Here is a 13,069-nt window from a genome sequence, read left to right on the forward strand (position 1 = left end):
CAAGGATGGAGGATTACACAGTAAGTGAATCAGATCTGTAGGAATATACAATGCAGCCTTGAAACAAACACAACCAGGTTATCAGGAGACTGGAAAACAAAGAGAGAGCTGTAGATGCAATAACCTTTGAGCTAAATCAGCTGTTATAATCACAGATACTGTACCCCGAATTCAAATTCAGAGAGGATAGTCATGCCTAGTAATTCTACAAGTTAGATACATCAGCTATCGGTAAGACTGTACTCCACATTTCTCCCAATGTCAGCTGGGATTGGCTCCAGTTCACTACAATACTCTAAACCAGCCATTCCCAAACTCAGGAATGCCACAGCTCAATTTGAAATCTGTAAATCTTATACGGCCAATTCAAACCTTTAATCACCACTCTGATCAACACTCAAGACTAACCACACAAATGACAAGACATAAGATGCTGTCAGAAACAGAGTGGAAAGGTTAGAAAAGAGAAAAACAGCGTAATTTAAATCCTATGGCTTTGTTTTATTTGTTCTGATTACTTTTTTTTAAATAAATCATAAATATTTTATGGTATTTTCAGACTAACAAAACTGAAACTTAAAAACATTAAATTTATTTATTTTTAATGACCTCTCACTACAGTACCTTCACAGACCACACTTAGGGAATCATTTTAACAAACATCAGCTTGATAAGAAATACCTAAAATGACAGAAACATTTGGGGAGAACTGGTATAATTAGTAATTAGTATTAGTCCCTGATTAGCCTCCCTGTTCCTTTTTTTAAACCAGTCTTTCTTCTTTTCTTTATTTATTCACAGCTTTAAGGGTCCGAGCTGTTCTCCCAGTGTTTCCCATTGTTTCCCAGTGTTTTAGTTCTGTTTAGTTTTTGGACCTTCGGCCTGGTCTAATGGATTTTGTATTTCCTTTGTGCCTATTTGGATTTATTTGGCTGTGGGCTGTTTTGACCTGTGCCCTGCCTATCCTCTGTTAGCCTTTTATATTTTGACTTAGAGTATTTAATCATTCGAACCACCCCCGCTCTGCCTCCAAGTCACCATTGGGGTCCATCCTCTCATATTTCTACTACCTTGCTTGACATTGTGACAACGCCTGCTATGCAAACCAAACAGCGGACAGAAAATTCTAGCTACTAGTTGGTGAGCATAGTGAACCATTTTGTAGCTAAAGAGGCAGATATTTATCTCAAGTTACCCAAAAAAAAAAAAAAAAAAAGAACTAAAGGAAAGTTAAACTTCTCAGGTGTCCAGACACACAACTTCATGTTGATGCTAATGTTGTTTTCTATATGCTGGATGTAAAAATATAAGCAAAAATTTGCTAACATGTCTGCCATATCATCTTGAGTGGTGATAATATGTCAGTGTTGTGCTTACAGTTTATTTCAGGTGCTCCCTGGTGGCCAAAAAATCTGTTACTGCAAGTTTAAAGGAATATTTTTTTTAAACATAAGGTAGTTTAAAGTAGTCCCTGGTGATACTGATGCACAGGCATTAGATCAGGCTGTGAGCCCTGTTGTCAGATCTGAGAGCCTGCTGGCAGTTCATCAGACAAAACTGAACAGCAGCAAACGGGGACAGTTAACAAGGACGTACTGAGTGTTTTATTTACATACAGTTCATACTGCACAAGCTGTGACCTATTAGACAAACTTAGAATAAACTTGAACTTACTTTACAGCTTATAAGCACATTTATTTCAACTTAAAGGCATAATTTGGAACATTTTCCTTCAATTAGACTCATAATCACTCTTAGTCAGGACATATGACCAACGGGAAGTGTGTGGTGGTGGCTGTATCAGCGGACACGCCACCCTTGCCTTATTTTCTCATTATATTGCCGTGCTCAGGACGCTTTACCAACCCAAAATATCAGTATTTGACGTCTCAGGAATGATACTACACAGTCAACTATCTTTCTGGGACATTTTCGAACAGATCAGACAAATCCAACTGGTTCTACCTGTAAAGGAACAGTTTTAGATTTTGAAAAGATGCCCATTCACCTTTTGCCAAGAGTCAGACAAGAAGAACAATGCATTCAAACATGAAGCTATGGCTTGCAGCCGACTAGCTTAGCTTAGTAGGAAGACTGGAAACAAGGGGAACAACTAGCCCGAAAAAAATCTACCTTCTAGCATGTTCAAAAGCTCAGCTAACACAGTATATTTTCTTTGTTTAATCTTTTTTTGTTGTTGTTTGATCTGTTACTTTGTGCTAAGATATGCTAATTGGTTTATGTCTATAGTTTTATAACTAGCGTGCAGACATGAGAGTTGCATCAATCTTCTCATCTAACTCCTGGCAAGAGAGCAAATATACGTTTCTCCCAAAATGTCAAACTATCCCTTTAAGTGCTTCTGGGCAGAGACACAAAAGTAAAAGAGCTCTGAGAAGAATATGAATTTCCCCTCAACTCAAAAATAGTTTTTTCTTCTTGTTCCTACAGTTGAATGTCTGAGCTTCACTGTACAGAACTATGTATGTGCAGAGTTTGACACTAGAAGGATGATTTCACATTCATCTGCTGAAAGGGAAAAGTTTCTGTGTGCTCGCTGAAAAGGCCCATTTTCAGGGATGGGCCTACAGTACAAGCATGATCTGTTACATCACAACTAGTCTGGAAGCCAATCCTCCTTCAATATTCTAGTGCAACATGGAAACTTGAAGCCTCCAGCACGCATACACTGAGAATGGACAGTGAAGTACGAAACAGCTGTTGTCCAGCGGTTTAACTTGTAGTTATAGATTCTGGATATTTAATGGAGGAGTAGGTGTCATTTCAACCATTTTGCCAACATAATTGAGCATTTGTAAAAAGAACTTAGGAGAGAAGAGCAATTTATGTATTCATTAAAACATATCTAGAGGGGATCTTTAAAGAATCAGTAATCGAAAAAATACAAGTATTTCATTTTTTATGGCAGATAAAAAAAAATCTTTTTCTTTTTTGGCTTGAAGTGTTTTTCTAGTTGACCCTATTTACTGCTGTTCATTTCAGTCTGACAGGCTGCCAACTGCCTGGAAGGTCTCCAACCAAAGGAGTCGCAGCCTGAGCTAATCTTAAGAAATCCATATCAGGAGTAAGTGCTGTAAGTCATATCACCTTTTGGCAACAAAACTAATCCTGCTGTATTGTAAAAGAACGTCATAATTTTCTTTCTGCTTGTCCCCTCTGCCAGAGGGTCAGCAGTCATGGTCAGGTGACTTCAGCAGGGAAGATGAGATCAAATACTGCAGTTACGGCACAATGTCATAGCAGACCGACACCACCTTCAGTGTTATTTTTTTTCCTGACGGTTATGCCTACCCTACTGTGCTGTGATTGGCTACTATTAATGTGCTCTGATTGGCTGTGAACACAAATGTAGATGTCGGATGTTTGAAGAAATTTGCAGTGAGATTGTGGCGAACTGAAATGGAGCTCGACAGTGAAGTTCCGGAAGTGAAAATCCCATTCATATTATGAATATAGGATTTAGATTTGTAGTCATAATGTTACCATACCAACCATCCAAGGTAGACAACAAGCTATCAGATTGTGAAACTATGGTATGTACTTCTGTAGAAGAAAACCATGTTTTTTTTTTCAATGTCATGGAGAAGCACTACACTACCCACAATCCTAAGGTGTAACAGTGACATCTGATTGGTGAAGCTTGCTGTTATCATGGAAATATGTATAGAACATGTGAGCAGCTCGTTCCGCTGGGAAGCTGGCTAGCTAGGTACAAAAATTAGTACTACTAATTATGTGATTAAGCCACAGTCAATATCATTACTATACACACATAATGCAAACTATTACTTATTACAACATTGTTATTAACAGTATAAACACTACAATAATGACAAAAGACATTTTTAGTTGATTTTAGTTGATTGACTTGGTTCCAGGTTTAAAACTCTCTATATAAGGATTTTCTGAAACGTCAATGGAGTGAATGAACGGGAAACTCACTTCCGGAACCAGGGCTGTTTTAAATGTGGTCGATCACTGTTGAGCTCCACACAGTCACAGTTTGGTTAGGTACAGACACTGCCAGAGAGGATTTTGGAAAAGATCATGGTTTATGGTTAGACAGTTTTACAACTTTAGAAAGGCTTTTTGGCAGTCACACACACGTACTGTCATAGCCACGAGTACTACCTGATCATGGCACAGTAGTAAAAGCCAATCGTAGAACAATAGTGTGGGATTAGACAAAACAGTCTTGAGGAAAAAATAACCCCCACCTTGACAATAATATTTGTATCTGTGACGTTACTATATCCTCCAGAAACCTTAGCTGGTAGTCATAGTTTGCATTTTAACAACCCATATCAATTTACTCGCTTTTAAGCCCCACTTTTGCATTTTAAGTAATATCCACATTTGATGGATAGAGTATAATGTAAGTCTTGCATAATGTCTGCAATTTATCAATGGCAATTAAAGAGCCCTATTTGTAGCACACTGAAAAGGACAAATGACAGCAATTTTGATCCTGAATAATTACTTGATCAATTAAAAACCTGTAGTTTCATTCCCTCTAATCTGCTGCCTCTTGATCAGTGAAACAATTTCCTTTTTATGCGCATTCCTCGAATTACTCTCTCCAAAAAAAACTTTTGAAATATTAGTTTCCTTTCACTTAATTTGCCTCAAAATAAATAACTACAAAATTAATGACTTTGGAGGTCCCCGAGGGCTGTGTGATAGACTTTTTTTCTGTCCTCTTTTGATTCATCAATGGCATTTGAGTATTTTTGATTTTGAGGAAAGATAGGAATACAAAGATAGGTGGAGTTAGACACTTTGCACATCAGAGACAGGCAGACATACACAGGGGGAGAGGGAGGGAAAGGATGGGGAAAGATTCATTTCTAAGATCAAAGCGACGTTTTCTTCAACTTGTTTTTCAGTTACATCTTTCTCCTGAATTAATACACACAGACAGACAGACAGTGTGTGTATACAGTACGTTCGTGCACGTGTGTTTGTGTATGTACATGCATCCTAATGCATACATTTGAGAGCATGGCTGTGGGTGTGTGTATGTGTGTGCGTGCATATAGCTGTTTTGCAGCTGCCTTTGATCGCAGGCGACAGTGCTAATCAGGCGCCTTTGTCAGAACAGCAAACAGACAGCGGTGGAAAGGGAAAGATGAGAGAAACTCCAACTTAAACATACTACTGGTATCAGCTTCACTCACAAACTGTGGCTTGACAGCACGGTTGTCATGGAAATCACAGCAGGCAGTCCGTCTCTGTGTGTGTGTGTGTGTGTGTGTGTGTGCAGAAGCATGTGTGGACTGCATGGGAGAGCTGGGTACGCAGTGGTTTATGTGTGAGTGTCTCGGGCAGCCTGTGGGACGTAGTTAGAAGGGAGCTGTGCTGATTAGTTAAGGGACCAGGAGGACAGAAAGGGAACAATACCAACTCTTTTCCTTCCTACAGTACCACCCCCCCGCACACACACACCAACCCCGTCCTTTCTGTCAGCCCCTGACTTTTTTTTTTTCCTCAGAGCGCACCACTTCTCTCTTTCTGGTTCTAAGCCAATGTGATGAGGTCAGACCGGGGCACCACCACGTCTCTGGCACAGCCTCAGGGCACCAGCATGCTGCAGAGAGTGCCAGCGCTGCTTACGGGTGGCACCGGCCTCGCCAACATGATTACTGTGCCACTGCTTTCAGCCGGGCAACAGCCAGCGGAGACAATGAAGTGTCGCTCCAATTAGGAGGCAAAACGCAATAAATTAAAGAGTGGGTGCGCGCGTGTGCGTGCTTGAATGGATTTGAGTTTGTGTGTCAGTACAGATGTGGACATAAAAAATCTTTCCAGCTAATAAAAGTTTAAACTAATCAAAGCTAAATGAGACATTTGGCTACAAAAACCCTGCTCACATATTTAAATGCCTTTTTAGTAGCCTTAAGGAGAGACGAGAGAAAGAAAGAAAATGGCACTTCATCTGAAACAAGTCCCACTCTTAATCTTTTACAAGATTAATTAACTGATCCCTTGGATGTACACTCCCTTAAGAACACACATGTGTGCTCGCCTGCCTGTGTCTGTGTGTGTGTTTTGTCAAGCCTGCCAAATGTCGGGAGTGCACCCAATTAGTTAAAGAGTCCGGGCCCACACACCTGTCTACCTGCGCTGACAATGGCCCACGGCTGTGCGCATACATTTACACATTAATTAACCAGCCAGGGCCATTAATTAGTCAGTCAGGAAACTTAATGACTAGCTACTGAATGATAGGTTACACCAGAGAGGGGGGAGGACACAGGAAGAGCCAAACCTACACATGCGCGAACACTCCGCATGCTTGAGCTCAGATACTGTGTATTAAACACTACAGCAAATATACAGAGGATTTAGTTTAGATTACAAGCGTTTATGTGTTGGCAGGTGTTGGTTTTACATTTACATAAAGAAACAAACTAATTTATCTACATTAGGAAGACTAAATGATCCCAAATCAAGGCACTTAACACGTGCAAATAACCTCCAGAAGTACAACACTGAAGCTTTGAAGACCTGTTTACATTCAATCAATTTAAATGGATAGTTCAGATCATTTGAAGTGGGGTTGCATGAGGTACTTATCAATAGTCAGTGTATTTACTGTGGCAGATGAAAGTCGGCACACCAACAGTTTGAGATGCAGAGTGGAATAAATGCACAGAAGCTAAACAATGAACTGCTGCAGAGAGGGTCAGCAGAAAAACCCAGAAAGGCCCCTGTGGACAAAAAGGCACTCTCCACCATAAGAACCTCAAAACATAATGCCAAAAATAAGATCATCTAAAGAAAAATCATTAAATTAAGACTGTTTCATAAGCAGTTAAAAACTCCTCGCAGTAGCTGTAAAAAGATCCACCTAAAAAAAATTTTGGTGACTAAAATTGCTCTCTCCAAACCATCCACACTCTTGGCAAAATCAGTAATTTTACCTCACAGAACACAGGAATTGCTGCTCTACTGTTGCCTCTATCTCAGCTTAGCTGGTTTATGTTATTGTGTGACTTCAGTGTTTTAAAAGATTAGTTTGGATTCACAGGAGTCACACAGTAAGACAAGCAAACTAACAGAATGCCGAGGTAAACCAGCAACTCCCATGATATGCGAGGTAAAATTACTGGGAAATTACTGAGAGAGAAATATTTTGCTGATATAGCAGCAGTTTGCATCAGGAAAGGCTGTCTGACGGAAAAGTAAAGCGGTGAAAATATTCTAAATATAGCGTATACAACTACAAACTGAGGAGAGACATTTGTTTTGTGGGTTTTTGGTTTCATGTAAAACACAGAACACACACACACACATTCGTGCACTCTCAAATTTAGATGCACACTTGCCATTTTTAATCAGATTTTTCAAGATCACATATTTGTTTCCTCTTAACTGGTTCTATAAATATACACAACTATTTGAAAAGGTTTTGGACAACTCTGACAACTCAAATACCTTTAGAAAGGTTTGTTATGAGTAATCATAAAATCAAACCTATTTCTTCTATTATAATAATAATAATGATAATATATTGTTTCTTTTATAAACTTTTTAATAGAGAGCAACATTGGTCAAATAAACCACAATCATGATCTCAGTTCTGCAGTGTTAGCATCAGCTTAAGCAGCAGCAGTGCTAAACAGGCATTAACTACATCTTACTTACCCCTTCAGCAGTACACTGGTTTTTATAGCTCAGAAGCCCATAATGCTACATAATGGGAATGCATGTGTCAACATTTACATGTTTCATGATGGGATGGGATGGGATTTATTCACCCTCTTAGTGTCTTCACTACCCCATTTCTACTCTGTTCTCCATCCACTTATCTCTTTTCTCCACCCATCAATTTCTAGTACCTTTTCACGGTGCAACATTTAATGTTATGACCTTGGAGAAAAGAAAAGACATCTGTAGCCTCCTTCAGATCAAGTACCAGTGTTCTGTTTTTAGAGTGCCTGGGATTAAACTTGTTTCTCAAGTAATGTATACTTAAAATCTCTCACACTCCCACTTTGCGGCTGATGAGTCATGGCTGCCTGTGTGTGTGTGTGTGTGAGTTACCTCTCTGTCTTTGAGAACTGCCTGAGTTCTGTAGAGCAGCAGAAGACGGACGTCACTGTCTCGGAGGCTGAAGTTACTCTCCAGGATCTGCAGCACGTTGATGCGAGGCCGCACGGGCAGCGCCGCGTCACCACAGAATGGATGCACCCAAGCCAGGAGGTCATCTGAAGTCACGGTGCTGTCGCTGAGGGACGAGGGTGAGAAGGACAGCAGTCAGACAGGAGGAGCGAGGCAGAGATAAAGAGACAGAGATAGAGAGGTAAGGTGGAGACTCAGAGGAGGAAAATGAAGTTATCAAGTGGTCAGGAGCATAATTTAATTTTTTCTTTTTTTTTTGGTTCATCTGTCTCAAGGCTTAAAAATTAAATAAACTTGCCAAGAAACACGTTCACCACCGCAAAAATTAAACTCTTTCACAGAAACACTGATGTCTTCCAAGAGGGCAAAAATGCTATTTTTGTGTTGAAAAAAAATAAATGTTCACATCCAAGCAAATTTACACATTAAAATAAGAATCTGCTCACTAATTTACAACACACACCACACCACCCAATTATTTGTTGTCCTGATACCTATTATTGCTTAGCTTTCATTATTTTTTCTAGTTATTTCATACCAATTGGAACTAACCTTCAATTTGAATACAACTGAAATAAAAACATATCTATTAAAAAAGTAACAAAAAAAATGTATATATGCATTTCTGAAGGATTGTATGCTGCAATTTGCTCATAATCTATGTCCAGAAAAGAATAGCTTGTTTTTTCAACAATATTTCTCTATTAGGAAACACAGTGGCAGAGCAGATTAGCAAGTCATCAAGTGACAAGTTTTCACCACATACTTTGACAAAGCCACAGACAAAACTGATCATTTTCAGCTAGCCTCGAAGAAGTCACTCTAAAAGTGCAGATCTCCGGCAAGCAACAGACAGTGAAGCACCTACTGCAATGCCACCAAAATTGCCAGATGCAACCAGCAGAGATGTCAAAAGGTTTGAGTAAAGGTTTTTTGTACAGTACAGCCTCAGTTTTATTCAAGATTTATAGATTTGTGTAACGGTATTGTAACCAAGCATGCTGGGTTCACTGGACTTTATAAACTTCATAAGGAAACACTGTTATTTATTTAGAACATTACCCGCAACCAGGCAGCTTTCCAACAATATAACAGATACATTCATTGTCCGTAATGGCTTATCCTTGAAGGGTCGCAGGGGGCTGGAGCCTTTCCCAGCTGACATTGGGCGGGAGACGGGGTACGCTCTGGACAAGTCACCAATTCATTGCAGGGCTGACACAGAGACAGACAACCATTCACACCTATGGACAATTTAGAGTCTCCAATTAACCTATTTAATGCATGTCTTTGGACTGGTGGCAGGAAGCCGGACCGCCCCGAGAGAAACGATGCAAACACAAGGAGAACATGCAAACTCCGCACACAAAGCCACAAACTCCTCAGCCCTCCAGCCAGCTGAGGGATTTGAACTCAGAACCTTCTTGCTGTGAGGCAGCAGTGTTAACCACTACACCACCGTGCCAATACAGACATTTACATTTTAGGAAAAACCCACACAAGCTGAAACTCTGAATTAATTACACTTGATGTTGTCTACTTATGGGTCAAAGCCTGCATGTCCCAGTGGAAGTTTTGGCTGTTCAGAAGTTTACTGTTTTGGCATAAAACAGATTAGATCTGTCACGGCCCCGGCTGTGTCACTAGTTTCCCTGCGTTTTTCCATGTCCTCCGTTTCCCCTCCCCCTGTCTGTCTCTGTGTGTCTGTGCTGTGGGCGTGGCAACTCCCTCACTCTCTTGGGTTCCTGATTGCATTCATTCAACTCACCCGCTCCCTGCTGCTCACCTGAGATCCATCCAGTAATCAACCCTGCAGTATAAAACACTGGCTCTCGTCTCCAGTCCTTGCCAGATCATTATGTCTACCACTGTGATACAGTCATGCTTTGAATTGTGAATTCTACCTAGAGTTTTGCTAGTGAAGCTTTCTTCGTGGATACTTACCTTGTTTCTCCCCTGTCATAGGATCACCGCCTGCCTACCTGCCTGCCCTTCTGCCATGCCTCCAGCCAGCCAAACCCCTCCAACGTTGTTTTGCTCCCCTCAGCCTCCATTCCCTGGATTATCCCCTTACAGCCACATTCACTATCCTTGCAATAAAACCCCTTTTTGCCACTCTCCTTTTGAGTCTGCATTTGGGTTCGCCTTGTTGATTGTAACAGAACAATCTGGTGATGACTGGAGACGAGAGCCAGTGTTTTATACTGCAGGGTTGATTACTGGATGGATCTCAGGTGAGCAGCAGGGAGCGGGTGAGTTGAATGAATGCAATCAGGAACCCAAGAGAGTGAGGGAGTTGCCACGCCCACAGCACAGACACACAGAGACAGACAGGGGAGGGGAAACGGAGGACACGGAAAAACACAGTGAAACTAGTGAGAAAGATCATTCTCAATGACTGAATTCACTTCCAACAAATCACCAAACAAACCCCAAAGTTTGTTTCACTCCAATATTGTTTAAGGTATGCAGTATACAGACATCTTTAAATACACCAGTTTCAGAATAGGCAAAAAATAAATAATTTATACTGCATGCAAAAAAACCCCAAAAAACTCCATGCTTTTAGCCCAAAACTGCATGGGACTGGTCTAAAGTGAGACAGCTCTGTAAAAGGGAGATTGTTGGGGACCCAAAAGACCAATTTCATTCAGATATCTTGAGGTGAGACGTCAAGGGATATCTTTGAAAAGGGCCACGGCAAAAATTTCCTCACAAAAATTTAGCCTAACTTTGGAGCATTATTTACGTCCCTCCCTGACAAGCATGACATGTTTGGTACCAATGAATGCCTTAGACCTTCTCATTTCATATGATACCAGTATCATTTGCTGTAGCTTTAAAACTGAGCCTGGTACACCCTATGAAAGACTGACACGTGTACTGACACTCACACACACGACCAAACTCATGCCTGGTGCAGATAATAATTGTTGGCTGCAGCTCTAATCTACAGCTTCCAGTCCAAGCTTAGATGATATCCCTTAGTGCATGACTCCACCAACAGGCAGTAAATTAAGAGTCATTTTGTCACAGATCCATTGTTTTATTTTGCTTGGCTGATGGTCACAGAGGAGCTGACCAGGGTACAACAGATGCTATCAAAATGCTGTCAGCTCAAAAAAAGCAACCAGAGAGGTTGGCAGGTGCCTCTTGTTGATTCAACTATCAAGCAGGCATTTTACTGGCATTTGACACTCAGCAGGTGTTAATTTCAGGCCTTGAACAGAGCTGAGGCAGAGAGACAGAGAGATGAAAGAGACGAGGAAAAGAAACATCTTTGAGGCGTGTGTGATTTATCTACGATTATAAGAACAATTTTGGATTTGCACATTTGCTTTGGATTAAATGACTTGACCTTTTGTTCTATGGGGATGGTTTAGTTTAAAGCAATAGTTAGGATTATTGGAATTGGAGAGGCACTTATCAATCAACTTATCACTTATCAATAGTGAGTGTGTTACCTACAGTAGATGGAAGCTGACATACCCTCAGTTTTGAGAGGCAGAGAGGAGTACCAGTATGCAAGCTAAGCAATTTACTGCTATGGACACAGTCAGCAACAAAAGGTATTTTAGCCACTTAAAAAATGCCAACTAATAAATAAATAAAACCTTTTCTGAAGGGAAACCACCAATATATGCATGAAATATCACTCTCTTCAAAGCCACCAAACTCCATTGACAAAATCAGGAATTTTACCTCACAGATCACAGGAGCTGCTGGTCTACTGCTGCCTCAGCCGCTTAGTTTGCTTGTGTTATTGCTTGGCTTATGTTTTTTAAAAGGTTTGTTCTGCTCACCAAAGTAACGTAACAACAGAAACAAGCTAACAGATCGAGGCTGCGATATAACAGCAAGTTCTGTACTTTGTGAGGTACCATTACTGAGCAAGAGTGTGTAATATCTGGCTCATACACTAGCGGTTTCCCGTTGGACAAGGATGTATGACAACAAGGTACAGTAAAAATAATAGAAAATATAGTGTACCCTTAAACTGGTACAATATTTTTTTTAAGTGGGTAAAAACTGGGGGCTTGTCAACCGCCATCTACTGTAGGTAATACAGTAGTGACCCACTTCAAATAATATGAACTATCCCTTTAAGGTTACCAATAAATGTCATCAATAGACAGTTTGTATAAATATAATAAGACAAGTGTGTGTGTGTGTATGGTCTGTATGTTTGTCTAGACATCTTACCCAGCCTGGACATTGTTGTGCACAGCTGTCACCATGGCCTCCAAGACCCTGAGGGGTTGTGGGTAATTTGTCAGGGCATCTGAGTCTCCACTGAAAAACAAACCACATCAACACAATCATCTTACATAATGCGCTAATTAAGATAAGATTCTCAAATCACCACAATACAGAGGGACGACAACTGAGCAACAAAAAAAAAAGAAAAGAAAAAAGAAAAAATCAAAGGCTTTTTCTCAGGGACAGTGTTAGTTAAAAACGTGCCTGGCAGCGATTAAATGTTTGAAGCAAACGCAGCTTTGTAAAAATTAACCATCATGAAATTATTTAAAGTCCTGGAGACAACAGAAAAAAACATTTAAACCTGTCTCTAACGTAACAAACTCATAGGCTCTGTGGGCACGCTGGTGAAATTCACCAGAATATATAATAATTTAATCATTTGAGGTTGATAAAAGCGGCTCCTCTTTTTAAATCAGGTGTAAATGAGATAGGTTTAATGGCACATAATAGTAGGTGAGCTTAAAAAAAGGTAATATGTGATCTTTTCTGCAGCGTCATTAGTGTATTTCCTGGTGTGGCTGTGGGCTCTGCTGCAGTGCGTGTGTGTCTGAGTGTGTGTGCGTACTGTATGTCGCAATAGGAGGGCCATTTTTCACAAAGACAGAAGGCAAAAAAAAGGGTGATTTCCCCTGACTCAACTCTGCTTTGCTGCTGGGCTCAT

General features: G+C 40.4%; 1 protein-coding gene across 2 annotated transcripts in view; it reads right to left on the reverse strand.

Moving 5' to 3' along the window:
- nbas (NBAS subunit of NRZ tethering complex) overlaps nucleotides 1-13,069 on the reverse strand; it is a 224,197-nt gene that overhangs the window by 47,236 nt on the left and 163,892 nt on the right. For both annotated transcript variants that reach the window (XM_084736747.1, XM_084736746.1), the window contains exons 48-49: nucleotides 12,349-12,438; nucleotides 8,068-8,251 (exon numbers count right to left, since the gene is read on the reverse strand). In XM_084736747.1, the coding sequence (XP_084592873.1) occupies nucleotides 8,068-8,251; nucleotides 12,349-12,438 (274 nt within the window). The remainder of the gene's footprint in view (nucleotides 1-8,067; nucleotides 8,252-12,348; nucleotides 12,439-13,069) is intronic.

This window comes from Lutjanus erythropterus, chromosome 15 (assembly GCF_056507025.1).
Source record: "Lutjanus erythropterus isolate fLutEry1 chromosome 15, fLutEry1.hap2, whole genome shotgun sequence".
Lineage (NCBI taxonomy): Eukaryota > Metazoa > Chordata > Actinopteri > Lutjaniformes > Lutjanidae > Lutjanus > Lutjanus erythropterus.